Source organism: Gopherus evgoodei, chromosome 14, assembly GCF_007399415.2.
Source record: "Gopherus evgoodei ecotype Sinaloan lineage chromosome 14, rGopEvg1_v1.p, whole genome shotgun sequence".
NCBI lineage: Eukaryota > Metazoa > Chordata > Testudines > Testudinidae > Gopherus > Gopherus evgoodei.
The window spans coordinates 31,055,307-31,068,229 of NC_044335.1; the positions used below are offsets into that span (position 1 = coordinate 31,055,307).

Consider the following 12,923-nt stretch of genomic DNA (forward strand, 5'->3'; position numbering starts at 1 on the left):
TCACCTTTTACTATTGTCTTAAATTTAGTTCCTCTCTGCCACTCAGGCAGGAGCATTATATTTGCTCTTTGAGATGGTACAAATTTATTGACTGAAGTACAAGCAATCTGGAAAAATATGGAAAGAAAATCCGAGGAGATAACTGAATACAGAGGAATATGAACATTTACCTATTTGTGTCACAGATATAATTAGACTCTGAAAAGCAGGCATAAATTACTACAGACAAACAATGTCAGTCATCACACAGTTTTAAAGAACTTTTTATTGTAAAATACATATTTACAAATGAAGGCACTTTTAAACCATAACAAAACTTTAAAACCTAACAGCTTGGCAAACTGTTCAAGTCCAAAATTTACTCTGCACTATCAACATTAGCATCTATTCTGGGTCAAATTTATTATGAAAAGGAATTAAAATCCAATTGTAATACTTTTAGTTTTAACAAAATACACTAAACCTAATCATAACTAACAAATTTCAGCACCATTATTTTAATTCAAGATTAGAGAAACAGAGAGTCTGCAGGGCATACCTCTTAAGAAATAAAGTAGGTTTACACATGATGAGAAATTAAAACCAAGTGACTAAATTGTTCTATCATCCAATACTGCTGAGTGTTCTTTACTGTCCGACAGTCCACCCTAGTCTAGTTTTCTTGAGGAATATAACCCCCCATGCTGTGAGTCAAGCACAATTGGCTCCGTTTACGTGAAGTCTAATTCAAGATCTCTTTCCACAACAAGCTAGGTTTTCCAGGGCTGTCTCAGGCCACGATTACCCATGCACAAATGCATCCTGTCAGTAACTCAAAACTGGAAGTTAGTATTATGTTGTTTTTTTCCCCAACCATTAACATCACATACTTAAAAGGAGTTAACTGTAAGATTAGTATATCTTTTGTTACACCACTTTATAAACACTGCAGTCTTCATTCTCAAAACTTTCAAAAGCCAAAAAACACGTTTTCAGAGCAGTCAAAACAATGGCAACCTTCAAAAAGTTAGTTATCAAAACCTTAGGGGACTTGTGACCTTTCCTTTCATTGCTGATTACCAAGATGAATGTGTAAACCAAAGCGCTCTCCTTTATAATCAATTTCATCAAGTTCATCTACCAGATTTCCAGTTCCTTCCACTGAAAATTATGATGTATCAAATCCTGGAGCACTCAATCATCAAGCTAATAAAAGCAAAGTAAAATAGTCAGAGCTCTAGAAAAGAGTTGTCCATTAAAAAGACAGTTCAAGTTTGTAAGTATAAGATGCTTATAGCAACTTTGAACAGAAAAGTACAACAAAGAATTACCTTATGGCTCTAAGCTTTAAAAAAAATCACAACTGTTAAAATTAGACTATTGCTTATAAACAGTATTATATAAACATTAAGTTTTCCTCATCTTGATAAAACAATCCTATCAAAATTCTAACATTTAAAATGTAGTAGTTTTGCTAGAATTTTACACATTGCCATTGGAACAAAGCTAAAGCTACATGTCTGCAATAGCTAAAAAAAAAGAAGTACAAACATGCCTCATCTGTTTGGGCTTACATTCTGTGTAGATACTACACAACACAGGAGAGCACACTTGTCAGAAAAAAATATAAAAATCCTAAAGAAAAGAAATTTTAAGTTCATTAAATGAATCATCATATATTTGCTACAGTAGTAACTGATGGCCAAAGCCCAGAACTATTTAACCATTATTGATACACGCTAGCCCTTTTCAGTTAAGATACAGTATCTATGAATATTTAGTGCTGCAGAGGCGATGTGCAGAAGGAAGGAGTGCTTCAGATCTGTCTCCAGTGGCAGCATTCACTGCTCTGGGGGAAGCTGAATTCAGAAAAGGCTCCCAGAAACATCTCCTCAAGTCTCTAGAATAAGTGTGCTTTCAATTTAGGCCTCTGCAGTTGTACTTGCTGATTTCTCTCCCAAACCATAAGAAACATTTAATCCATGTCACAATATTCACTTTAGCTGACATCCTCAAAGCAAGTGGAGAATAGCATTTTACCAGTTATACTCAGCTATAAAAGCCAAAATTAACCCTGTTCAAATCACATTATCAAGTCTTTGATAAAAGGTAACTTTTTTCACGTAATATAGAAAGCAGAACGAAGAACAGATGGGTTTATCTAACCCTTAATGTAGCAAAACAAACAAGTTGTCTCCTGATCTGTCCACATTAAAGTAATGCATAAGATTCTATAATCTTCATGTAAAAACAAAAAGGCACTTGAGGTGTTTCCCCAAACATTGAGTATAGTGATTGCCCCTGCTGCTTTCCTACATCCAGTCAATTCAATTTCAAAAACAGAACCACTGAAACTAGGAGCTGGCCCTCATGCTCAAAGCACAACTGCTAAACTAGAAGATTAGAGGTGAATATCTGACATGGCTCAAAGAACCATTTCAACATGCTAATCAGCAGATAGATTCATAGCACGTCTGACAGCAATAATGTTAATGTGACCATAGCCTCTAATTCCCCATAGTTCAGTCCTTAACACTTCCTTTTTGCATTCCTACTGAAGTCAGGTGACAGTACAATTTTACACATTAATTAGTAAACTGCCTGCACACACCACAGCTGGAAAACTGGAAAAATTGTTTCCCAGGTGTGATGAACTCTGGAAGCTTCAGTCCCTTGTAGATGTTAGTGATTTGCTCTTTCAGTGACAACATCCTGAAGACGTTTTAGTAAGACATCATCATTTTCCTGGCAGAGTCGTTTTGCTGGAGACTCACTGTCACTGTCAATTGTAATTGCTCGCTTCTTACTCCTGTGTTCACCTTGTTTTATCATATTGTTGATGTCCTTCAAACTCTGTCAATAAGAGGAGATTTAAAATTAAAAACAAATATTCAAGCCACTATAATTACTCAATAAGACTCTGAGTTTTCAACATGGTCTGAAAAAAGTATTCCTACTCTGGACAGATGTAGCACCTTCCATCTGAGAAGCACTAAGTGTTTTATCCTTTACTTCAGGAACTGCAAGACCAGTTTGAAGAAAGTCTTCACAGCACTCTTATGAAAAACCCCAAAACCAGTCAGAAATTTGGAAGAGGGAGAAATCTTTAAGCTTTGCAATCATTAAAGGTCTTATGTGAATGTCTTACCTTAGAAGGGCTCCCATTAAACTTGTATAGTAGAGCAGTCTGAGGTGTCAGGCAGGCACCATTCTTGTGTGGTGAAACATAAACAGAGTGTTGCTGGGATATCCGCCGAGGAGACACTGGCTGTTGTTTAATGTAGGGGAACGGGGAAAGTGGAGGCGCTTCCATCTTAAAGAAAAAATGGCACACACACAGTTTGTCTGTAGGAATTTACCAGAAGGACATTGAAGAATTAACTTAATAAATAAATGAAATGCACATCCATTTTTATATGTGTGTTCTTTTGGGCCTTCTGTTCCAGGTTACAATTACATTCTAATATTCCAATTCTGTATTAAGCCTGGCAATCACAAAAGAAACTTTTATTTTTCAACTGTTTCACATACATGAACAGAGGGGCACTTAAATGTCATTCAGTTTCCCATATTAATATGGCACCCACTCATTAGTTTCTGCTCCATTTCAACGGATAGCCTGTTATCAGGGCAGACATGCAATCTTGCTGATGTAGTATGTTATAGCCCAGAACTATGATTTTGTTTCTACATGGCTGCATAAATAAAACACACAATCAGATGATGAGGTGGATCCATTTCATGTTGAGTGTCAGAGGATGGGTTGAGAGGTGAGACATATACAAGCCTACACAGTTTATGATCTACAGGGCAATGATAGCAACAGTCTTGAGTTTTTAAAAGCTGACATTTTATGTTCAAAGGGCAATAAAACTACTACTAAGCATCCATGCACACTATTAGACATATTCAAAATTAGAATTTTACTTACTACGTGATCCTGGTTTGTGACATCGTACTTGAGTGCAAATGATTTTACTCTTCCTAGATAGACTGCATTGTAAAATTTTATCAGATCTCCTCTCTCCTCCTTTCCTGATTCGTTTGAGTTCTCTGGTGTTGATCTTACAAGTGAAAGACACACTTTCCCAGGAGTGTCTATCACAGTAGGAAAAAAAAAAAAAAGATTAAAAACTCAATGTCAGCAATCTAAATTAGATTTTTAAGATACAAACTAATACACTATCACTCACACTCTATATAAAGATTCCACTTATAAAAAAAGAGTTGTTAAAATGATTAAGAGAAGGTTACTCACCTGGGGCAGTAACTGAGGTTCTTTGAGATGGTTATCCTTGTGGATGCTCCACTTTAGGTGTCTATGCGCCCTACCTAGCCTATAATTGGAGATTTGTGGTAGCAGTGCCTGGCTGGGTCATGCATGTGCCGTTGCGTGCCGCTCCAGGCGGTTAAATAGCACTGCACAACCAACCAGTCCTTGGTTCCTTCTCTACTGCACAGAATCTATGTGAAACTCAGAGGGAAGGAGTAAGGATAGTGGAGCACACACAGGGACAACCATCTCAAAGAACTTCAGTTACTGCACTGAGTAACCTCTTCTTCAAGGGGTGTCCCTGAGGGTGCTCTACTTTAGGTGACTGTTGAGTGATGCCCCTCAGTGGAAGAGAGGGGCTTCGGAGTTGTGTTATTGATGGTGGATAACACAAATCCAAAGCCAGCATCCGATGCTGACTGTTGCTCTATAGCATAGTATTTTGTGAATGTGTGGGTGTGACAGGTTCCCCCCCTCCAGGATGCCACCTGGGACTGGGGTACCACTGATCCTGCCTGACCCACCAGCCTGGGCTTCCTGTCACCCTGTAATGCTGTGACAAGCTACAGACACGCTCCCAGTCTCACACTTTCACCAGCACAGAAGTAGGGACACACCCAGCTGCAGAAACACACAGACACTGAAATTAACTCTGCCTGTGAAGGCTCAGTTAAGAAACTGCCCAGTACTCAAGTGCACATCCCCTCTCTAAGGGATAAACCCAAAATTATACTGTCTTGCACTGTACAGTGTAAGCTCATGAAATTTGCCACCTCCCTAACGTGGAGAGGAATATGCGCAACTTTCTGCCCCAAGTAAAGATTTTTACACACACTAGTTTTAGATAAAACAGAAGTAAGTTTATTAACTACACAAGATTAAGTGATTATAAGGGCTAGAAAACAGATCAAAGCAGATTACCTGGCAAACAAAACCAACACTCAATCTAAGCTTATAAACAGAAAATTCTCACCCTAAAATGTTGTTCTAGGCAGATTGCAGAGATTCTTGAAGGGAAGCTGCCCATGTTTGCAGCTTAAAACTCCAGATATTCCTTTTACAGGCCAGACATCCTCTAGCCTGGGCTCAGCCCTCCCCCGCCCACAGCTTAGTCTCTTTGCTTCTCAGGTGTTTCCAGCAGCCTTCTTTCTTAGACGGGAGTTAGTGAAGAACGACCCACAATGATGTCACTCTACCTTAAATAGTTTTTGCATATGGTGGGAATCCTTTGTTTCCCACCGATCCCCACCTCCAGTCAGTGGAAAAATAGTATTTATCATGAGTCCAACACCAGGTGACTTGGTCACATGACCTTACAGCCATAACTCAGAAGCTGTTTGTAACATCCCCAGGAAGGCTTCTCTGTGAGTGATTAGCATCTTCTAAGACCTCCTGTTCTCCCTAGTGGCCCTTCCCAGCAAGGCACCTAGAAGGATTGTATTCTGCCCAGTGGACATTCCCCAGGTGTAAACATATTTGTAATAGCTGCATAGACAATATTCTTTACTTCAGATACAAAAATGATATATGCATACAAATATGATAATATTTAGTAAATCATAACCTTAAAACACATCTTAGTTATGCCATAATCATATCATAACCATCTCTCTATGAAGAAAATGGAGTATAATGCCATAGTGGTCTGATGCCCACATTACTGCTCTGCAAATATTGATAATGGGGACATTGTTGAGAAAAGCTACGGATGCTGAAAATGCTCTGGTATAGTGTATGTGGATGTCCATTGGGGCTTGTAAAGGAAGTTTTTTTTTAATAACAAATGTGGATGCATCCTGATATCCACTTGGATAGTCTATGCTTTGAGATGGTTTTTCCCATTGAACATTGTATTAGAGATACAAATAGTTTTGGTAGACTTTCTAAATGTTTTTGCTCTATCAATGTAGAAAGCTGCTGCTCTTCTAATGTCCAGTGTGTGGCGTGATGCCTCTCTTTCTTCTGCATGTGGTTTTGAAAAAAACATAGGTAAGTAAATGATTGAATTCAGATGAAGGGGGGAGGCAACCTTGGGGTAGGAATTTGGGGTGTGGTCTTAAGGTAACTTTGTCTTTAAAGAAAGTGTGTGTGTGTCAGTGTCAGTCATTAGGGCACCTAGTTCCTTCATCCATCCGGCCGATGTGATGGCGATGAGGAAAGCCACCTTCTTTGATAGATGGAGTAGTGAGGTGGCAAGCAGCTCAAATGGTTTTCCCATAAGTTTACGTAAGATGAGGTTGAGCTAGCACATAGAAGGTGGGTTCCTTATTTCTGGGTAAGTGTTCTCAATGCCCTTGAGGAAACATTTAGTTGTTGGGTGGGCGAATATGGTGATTCCCTCCACCTTTTCATGGAAAGCTGTGATCACCACCAAGTGTACATTGATGGAAATTGTGGACAGCCCATTTTTATATGTAATCCAGTACTCTTGGTAAAGGGGAGGATGTGATAAGATCTGTTAATCTTGACACCAATTGCTGAATCGTTTCCACTTATGCATATATGCGTCTTCCTTGTGCTCATTCTATAGCTGTTCATTAGTATGTTTTTTTACTTCCACCGAACAGGGTGTCTCAACTCCCTGACATGGAGAAAAGCCAGGCCTTGAGGTGGAGTACTGAGAGGTTGGGATGGTGGACATGCCCCACATCTTGTGAGAAGAGGTGAGGTATTCGAGGAAGGGTTTGAGGTGAGCATACGGCTATTTTTAACAGGTACGGAAATCATGTTTGTCTGGGCCATGTAGGTGCTATTAGAAAGATTTTGGATTTGTCCCTCGATCTTGGGTCTGAGCCAGTTTAGGAGTGGGGTCAGGGGGAATGCATACGTTAACAACGCATCCCATTTGATGAGGAGAGCATTGCCTAAAGAATAGTGTCCCAGTTCTGCTCTGGAGCAATATTGCAGGCACTTGGTGTTCTGTGCTGTTGCAAAGAGATCTATGGTAGGGAATCTCCATAGTTTGAATATCATATGTAAAATTCTGGGATCCATCTCTCATTCATGACTGAGACAACTCGGTGCTTAGCACATCTGCTGTTGTGTTTTGACATCTTGGAAGATAGGTTGATGTTGTTGCTGATGCACCAATTCCAGAGTTGCATTGCCTCTGTCCACAGGGAGTGTGACTGTGCTCCCCCTTGGCAGTTTATGAAAAACATGCACACTATATTGTCTGTGAGGATCCTGAGGCTGTGTTTATGATTATAGGTAGAAAGTGGTTGCATGTGTTATGGACTGCCCTTATCTCCAGCAAGTTTATGTGCATGCTGGACTCCAATGGGGACCATTGGCCTTAGATTGTGTTGTTGAGTAGATGCACTCCCCAACCTATTAGGGAGGCATTTGTAGTGAATGTCATTGTTGCAGTCTTTTGTAGAAATGTGACTCCTATTCAGACGTTCTTGGGTTGTCTCCACCATTTTAGGGAGTCTTTTACTCTGTGTAGCATTGTAAGACATCTGCCTAGGCTGTGCCTGTGTGGCATGTACACTGTTTGAAGCAGGCCTGCAGGCATCTCACGTGAAGTCTGGTGTGACTGTCAACAAGTGTCATTGCTGGCACATGTCCCAGTAGTTGTACACACTTTCTGGCAGAGGTTTGTGGGCTGTCTATTACCATCAAAATTAAATTGACAAGTGTGATGAAGTGTTGATGAGGTAGTGTTATTGTTGAACAGTCTAAACAAGCGCTTATGAATTCCAATTTCTGGACATGAATCAATGTAGGCTTTTGTGCATTATTTGTAACCCTAACCTCATGAAAAAGGGTTATCGTACTCTGCGTGGCACTCATTGCTTCTTGTTATGTTGGTGCCCTTATGAAGCAATCATCCAAATATGGAAATATCAAGACTGTGTCTGCAGACATGTGCTGTCACCACCACTAAAACTCTGGAGAAAACCGCTGGGGTGGTCAACCAGTCAAAGGGTAGTACTTTGTATTAGAAGTGTTGTTTCCCGAGGGTGAACCTCAGGAATCTTCTGTGTGATGGATGAATGGTAATGTGGAAATACACATCCTGCAGGTCGAGGGTCGAGAATCTGTCTCCCTTTTCTAAAGCTGGAATTATGGTTTGTTAGTGTCACCACTTTGAAATGTTGGTTTTTACAAATTTGTTGAGTTTCCTCAGATCCAAGATGAGTCTCTGTCCGCCTGTCTTTTTCTATGTGAGAAAATGTTTTGAATAGAAACTTTTCCCTCTGTGCTGCGTTGGTACAGGTTCAGCAGCGCCTAGATGAAGGAGATGGTTTACGTCCTTTTGCACAGTGACTTGTGAGAGGGGTCCCTGCAGAGGGACAGAGAGGGAGGGTGAGTAGGTGAGATGGAGATAAAGGGGATGGAGTAACCAGTTTGGATAATTTCCAGAACTCACCTGTCTGTAGTGATATTGAGCCAGACTCGGTGAAATGGTGACAAGTAATTTCTGAATGGTTGGGAAATAATCTGTTTCCAGCGTTGGAATGTGCAGTTGTTTCATGCACTTGACCACACCTTCAAAATTGCTGTCCTGTGGTGGATGTTGGGATGTCGAAGGTTGGTTTTGATTTTGTTGATGTCTGGTTTGCCTTTGCTTGCAGTGTTGGTCATACTGCCTGTGTGATTGCGCATATGGTAGCGATCAGAATCTCTGGGTATATCTGCCCTGTTTCTTTTTATTTGCAAGTGTATAGATGTCCAGGGATTTTAATGTTGCTCTTGAGGGTGTGGAGGGACTCATCCATTTTGGCTGCAAATAATTTTGGAACTTTCGAGGGCAGGTCCTCGACGGTTGACTGGACCTCCCTGAAGAACCCAGAGAGATGAAGCCATAATGCACGGCACATGACAATAGATGTTACAATGGATTGTGCGGCTGTGTCTGCGGACTCAAGTGAGGCCTGCAGGGCTGTGCTGGCGATGAGATGGCTTTTGGCGATATTAGCTTTAAATTGATTTTTTTTAAATCTCCAGGTAAACCATCAATAAATTCTGACATTTTCAAAAAGATGGGGTGTGTGACAGTAGAGCCTCGTAATTAACTATGCAGAACTAAAGTGTTGCAGATGAATAAGCCTTGTGGCCAAAGAGGTCTAACCTTTTCCAATCTCTGTCACACGAGGCTGTTGTAGAATGGTGTTGCTTTCCCCTCTCATCTACATACTCACTAGTGGTGAAGGCTGATGTAGGGTGTGTAAATAAGAACTCAGCTCCTTTAGGTAGCACATAGTATTCTGTGTATGATCTTTTGCATGATGGGGATGTTGTTGCCGATCTTTCTCAGATGGTTTTGGCAGGTTCCATAATGGCATTGTTGATTGGTAATGATATCTTCGCTGAGGGATATGACTGAAGTATGTCTAGTATTTTATGCTGCGATTCAGATATCTGTTCTAGAGAAATGTCCAAGGACTCTGCCACCCTTTTGAAGAGTTCCTGAAATGCCTTGAAGTCATCCCCTGTGGTGGGGGATGAGGGGTTTATAGTTTCATCTGGTGACAAAGATGAGAGGTTATCAGGTGGCAAGGCTTCCTGGTCAGATATATCCTGTTTCCTCAGGTGCTGAGAGAAGTGGTGATGGAGACTGTGGAGCTTTCAATCTTGGTGGGCTAAAGGACCTGCAATGTTGAGCCCTGTACATTGCCCATGGATCCCAGTAGGGCCAGTTTGGTGAGAATGGTATGGAGGATGGTGCCCATACTAGACACATGCTTCTGCAGATGAGTGGTACTCTGGTAGGTGGGATGGTCCGGGTTTGGGTGAGGAGTGATGAGGTGTATATCTCACTCCTTCATCCTTGTCTTCATTGTCACTAGGCGGAGGAGGAGCTGACCTTGCTGGAGTAGTCAAGCGGCTTGGTATGGATCAAAATGGAGTGCCATCAGTACTAAGGAGCGGCTATTCCAGTGTTGAGGAGACCAATAGGTCTTCATGTCTCAAGAACTGGTGAAGAACCGTGAGCATCGTGAGCGTTGCTGGTGCCACTGTCCTACTCGTCTTTTCGACTCCATGGGTACTGAGATGGAGGGTTTCACTTTGTTCTGTGAGCCTCTGTTCGAGCTTGCGCGCATAGGGTCTTTCGCTCTCTGGGAACTCTTGGTACCAAAAGGTGCTAATGTCTTGCAATCCGACGTGCTTGGTACTGAGATCAACTTTGCAGTCGGGGATCACTTTTTCTTGGCCGGTTTCTGGTGCAGTGAAGTCTGGGACTGTTTTTTGGTAGCCTTTTTGGATAAAGGTACTTTCAGAGGTGCTGCAGGGGTAGCACCTCTTTCAGAGGCTGCCAATGGTGGATGTTGATCATGGGATGTCCTGGACTCATGGTCCGAGGCCAGTCTGAGGGATTTCTCCATCATAAGGAATTTAAGTTGGAGATCCCTAGCTTTTCTTGCTCTGGCCATGAGGTTATGGCAATGTGGACCAATGTTCCCTCTAATTTTTTCCATCCATTTGCGGAAGAAATTTTGTTACGTGCACCAAATTATTGAGGTAATGTGCAGATGCGCATGACCAGTAGAAACAAAAAGCTTAGATATAATAGATATTTTTAAAAAGTTACCATAGGGATAATTACTTCAGCCAGGACAGGTTAGGCATTTAAGAACTCCACTACTCAAAGAATTAAATTTAAGTGTTAAGAGAGAGAAAAATTATGAAACGCATAGACCAGTCAAAAAACTCAAACAACAACACTTTGAAAGAATAAAATTACAGAGAATATGTGCGCACTGCAGGAAGTATCAAGTAACAACAAGTAGTATGTGTTGGGAGGTGAGTGCGAAATACAAGAGACATGCATTGCCCCCCCTTTAAGTACATTCACAGCTTGGCAGGACTCCCAGTGGACGGTAGCTGCCCTGGGGCATCCTTCAGGTAATCAATATTGCTAACTCTAATGCTATATGGTGCTTTTCCTTAAAGCCCCAGTGTGTATACACAGGCACAGGAAGATGATATTGAGGAAGAAGTGTGTATATAAGCATCCCCTTGAATTCTGAGAGAAGTGGAGCAGCTTCCTCCCATTCTGAGTTATAGTCAGGGGACTAAAACTTTAAGTATCTGTACGTCCAAGTATGGAGTCCTGGCTGACAGCTCTGACATGGAGCTGCACGTGCCAGGGTGGATTTGATTTAAATCATTAATCAGGAAGACTCAATATAATTATGGATTTCAACATAAAAGTGCATTCTTGTTCGTTGTTATAACCTTAATACATATTCCTCACAACTCAGAGATAGATTAGCTTTCATTTTTAGAAGGTACACACTATATATTTTTAAAGTTATTTATTTTTAAAACTTTTCAGATTAGTTTTACAGCTATATCAGCAAATGAATGATTGTTTGATTATATTTCATTTACCCAAAGGTAATTGAAGCAGATATTTATGAAGTCATTGGGAGATGAACTATCTCCAATTCAACAGGTTAATCATTAATATTTGGAGGATTTTCTTGCTATGCTATATTAGGACGAGACCACCAGACAGACATTTAAATTGTTCTATTTAACTAAAACAATGTTATGTATTCTGGATTTTTTTCTGCAACAGCAAACATATAATATTTTAATAAAACAAGCATATGAATTTTTGAATTTAAACATTAAAGTTTTTTAAAATCAGGTTTGTTTTTGTTAAAATTGTTTTGAACTAAAACAGTTAAATGAAATATTAAAAACAAAACACCACCCACCATTTTTGCTGTTAACAAGCATGTTATCTCTGGAGACAAATCCACAGTTTGAGAACTGCAAAATTAAGCATCTCTGATGGTATCTTCTAGACTGAGCATTGATTTCCATTGGGTAGACAGAAAGATTAATCTAAATAATCTCTACAGAAGCCCCTGGAACCCTTTTAGATTGGGTCCCTAATCCATGAACTATTGGAACTCATTTACAAAATTTTTCTTAAACATTACATGAATATATTGTCTCATACTAGGGATTATAAATTCTAATTCTATATTCCATGATGAGATATCTTTGAGCTACCCTGCTGTGTGCTGACAGAGAAGTCAGGCTATTGCTCCCAGACCGCATTCCTCATTGAAAGGCCCCCCATCACCCTTCTTCCCCCCCCCCTCTTATTCTACAGAAGATCTAGCCCTCTCTCTCCACCAGAGACAGCTTTGTGGAGGTTACTGTCATTGTGGTGTTTACATATCAATTCACAGTGTTATGACTCTATATTCACAATGGAAAAAGACAAACTCAGGGATTGTTTTAACTGAAGTGCAGAATTTCAGTTGATGGCAAAATGCAGCCCAAGAGGTGGAGCCTCACTAAAATCCTGAGCGCTACTGTTTCTTTTTAGCCCTATGATTTGCTGCTGTAGGTTGCCCTTTTAAGTAGATCAGCACTCAAAGCAGACACAGCAGCAGCAGCCACCAGCAAACTCCCCCTATCCCACTCCTGAGCCCTATCACGCCCCCCGGCCCCACAGAGAAGATACAGGGGCAGGTGGAGGGGGAACATCCTGACATCAGCGCCCTTCTTCCCACTGCTCTGAATAGCAAGCAGAAGGCTCCTGGGAGCAGCTCCAAGGCAGATGGCAGAAGCAGCACAGTAGTGGGAAATCTGAAGTGTGCAGTACTTGATCACTTGCTGGGCAGCCGCCTGGTTGTGTGGCTTAGAGGGAACTTAGAAGTGGACACTTTTGAGGAATGTGTGTCTTGCTGAGACAGCAGAC

The 12,923-nt window shown here is 40.9% G+C and overlaps 1 protein-coding gene across 7 annotated transcripts in view; it reads right to left on the reverse strand.

Moving 5' to 3' along the window:
* Positions 1-235: 235 nt before the first annotated feature.
* RBL1 (RB transcriptional corepressor like 1) overlaps positions 236-12,923 on the reverse strand; it is a 97,868-nt gene continuing 85,180 nt past the window's right edge. For all 7 annotated transcript variants that reach the window (XM_030533546.1, XM_030533545.1, XM_030533549.1 and 4 more), the window contains 3 exons: positions 3,911-4,077; positions 3,128-3,292; positions 236-2,832 (listed from right to left, as the gene is read on the reverse strand). In XM_030533546.1, the coding sequence (XP_030389406.1) occupies positions 2,662-2,832; positions 3,128-3,292; positions 3,911-4,077 (503 nt within the window). In that variant the 3' untranslated portion in view covers positions 236-2,661. The remainder of the gene's footprint in view (positions 2,833-3,127; positions 3,293-3,910; positions 4,078-12,923) is intronic.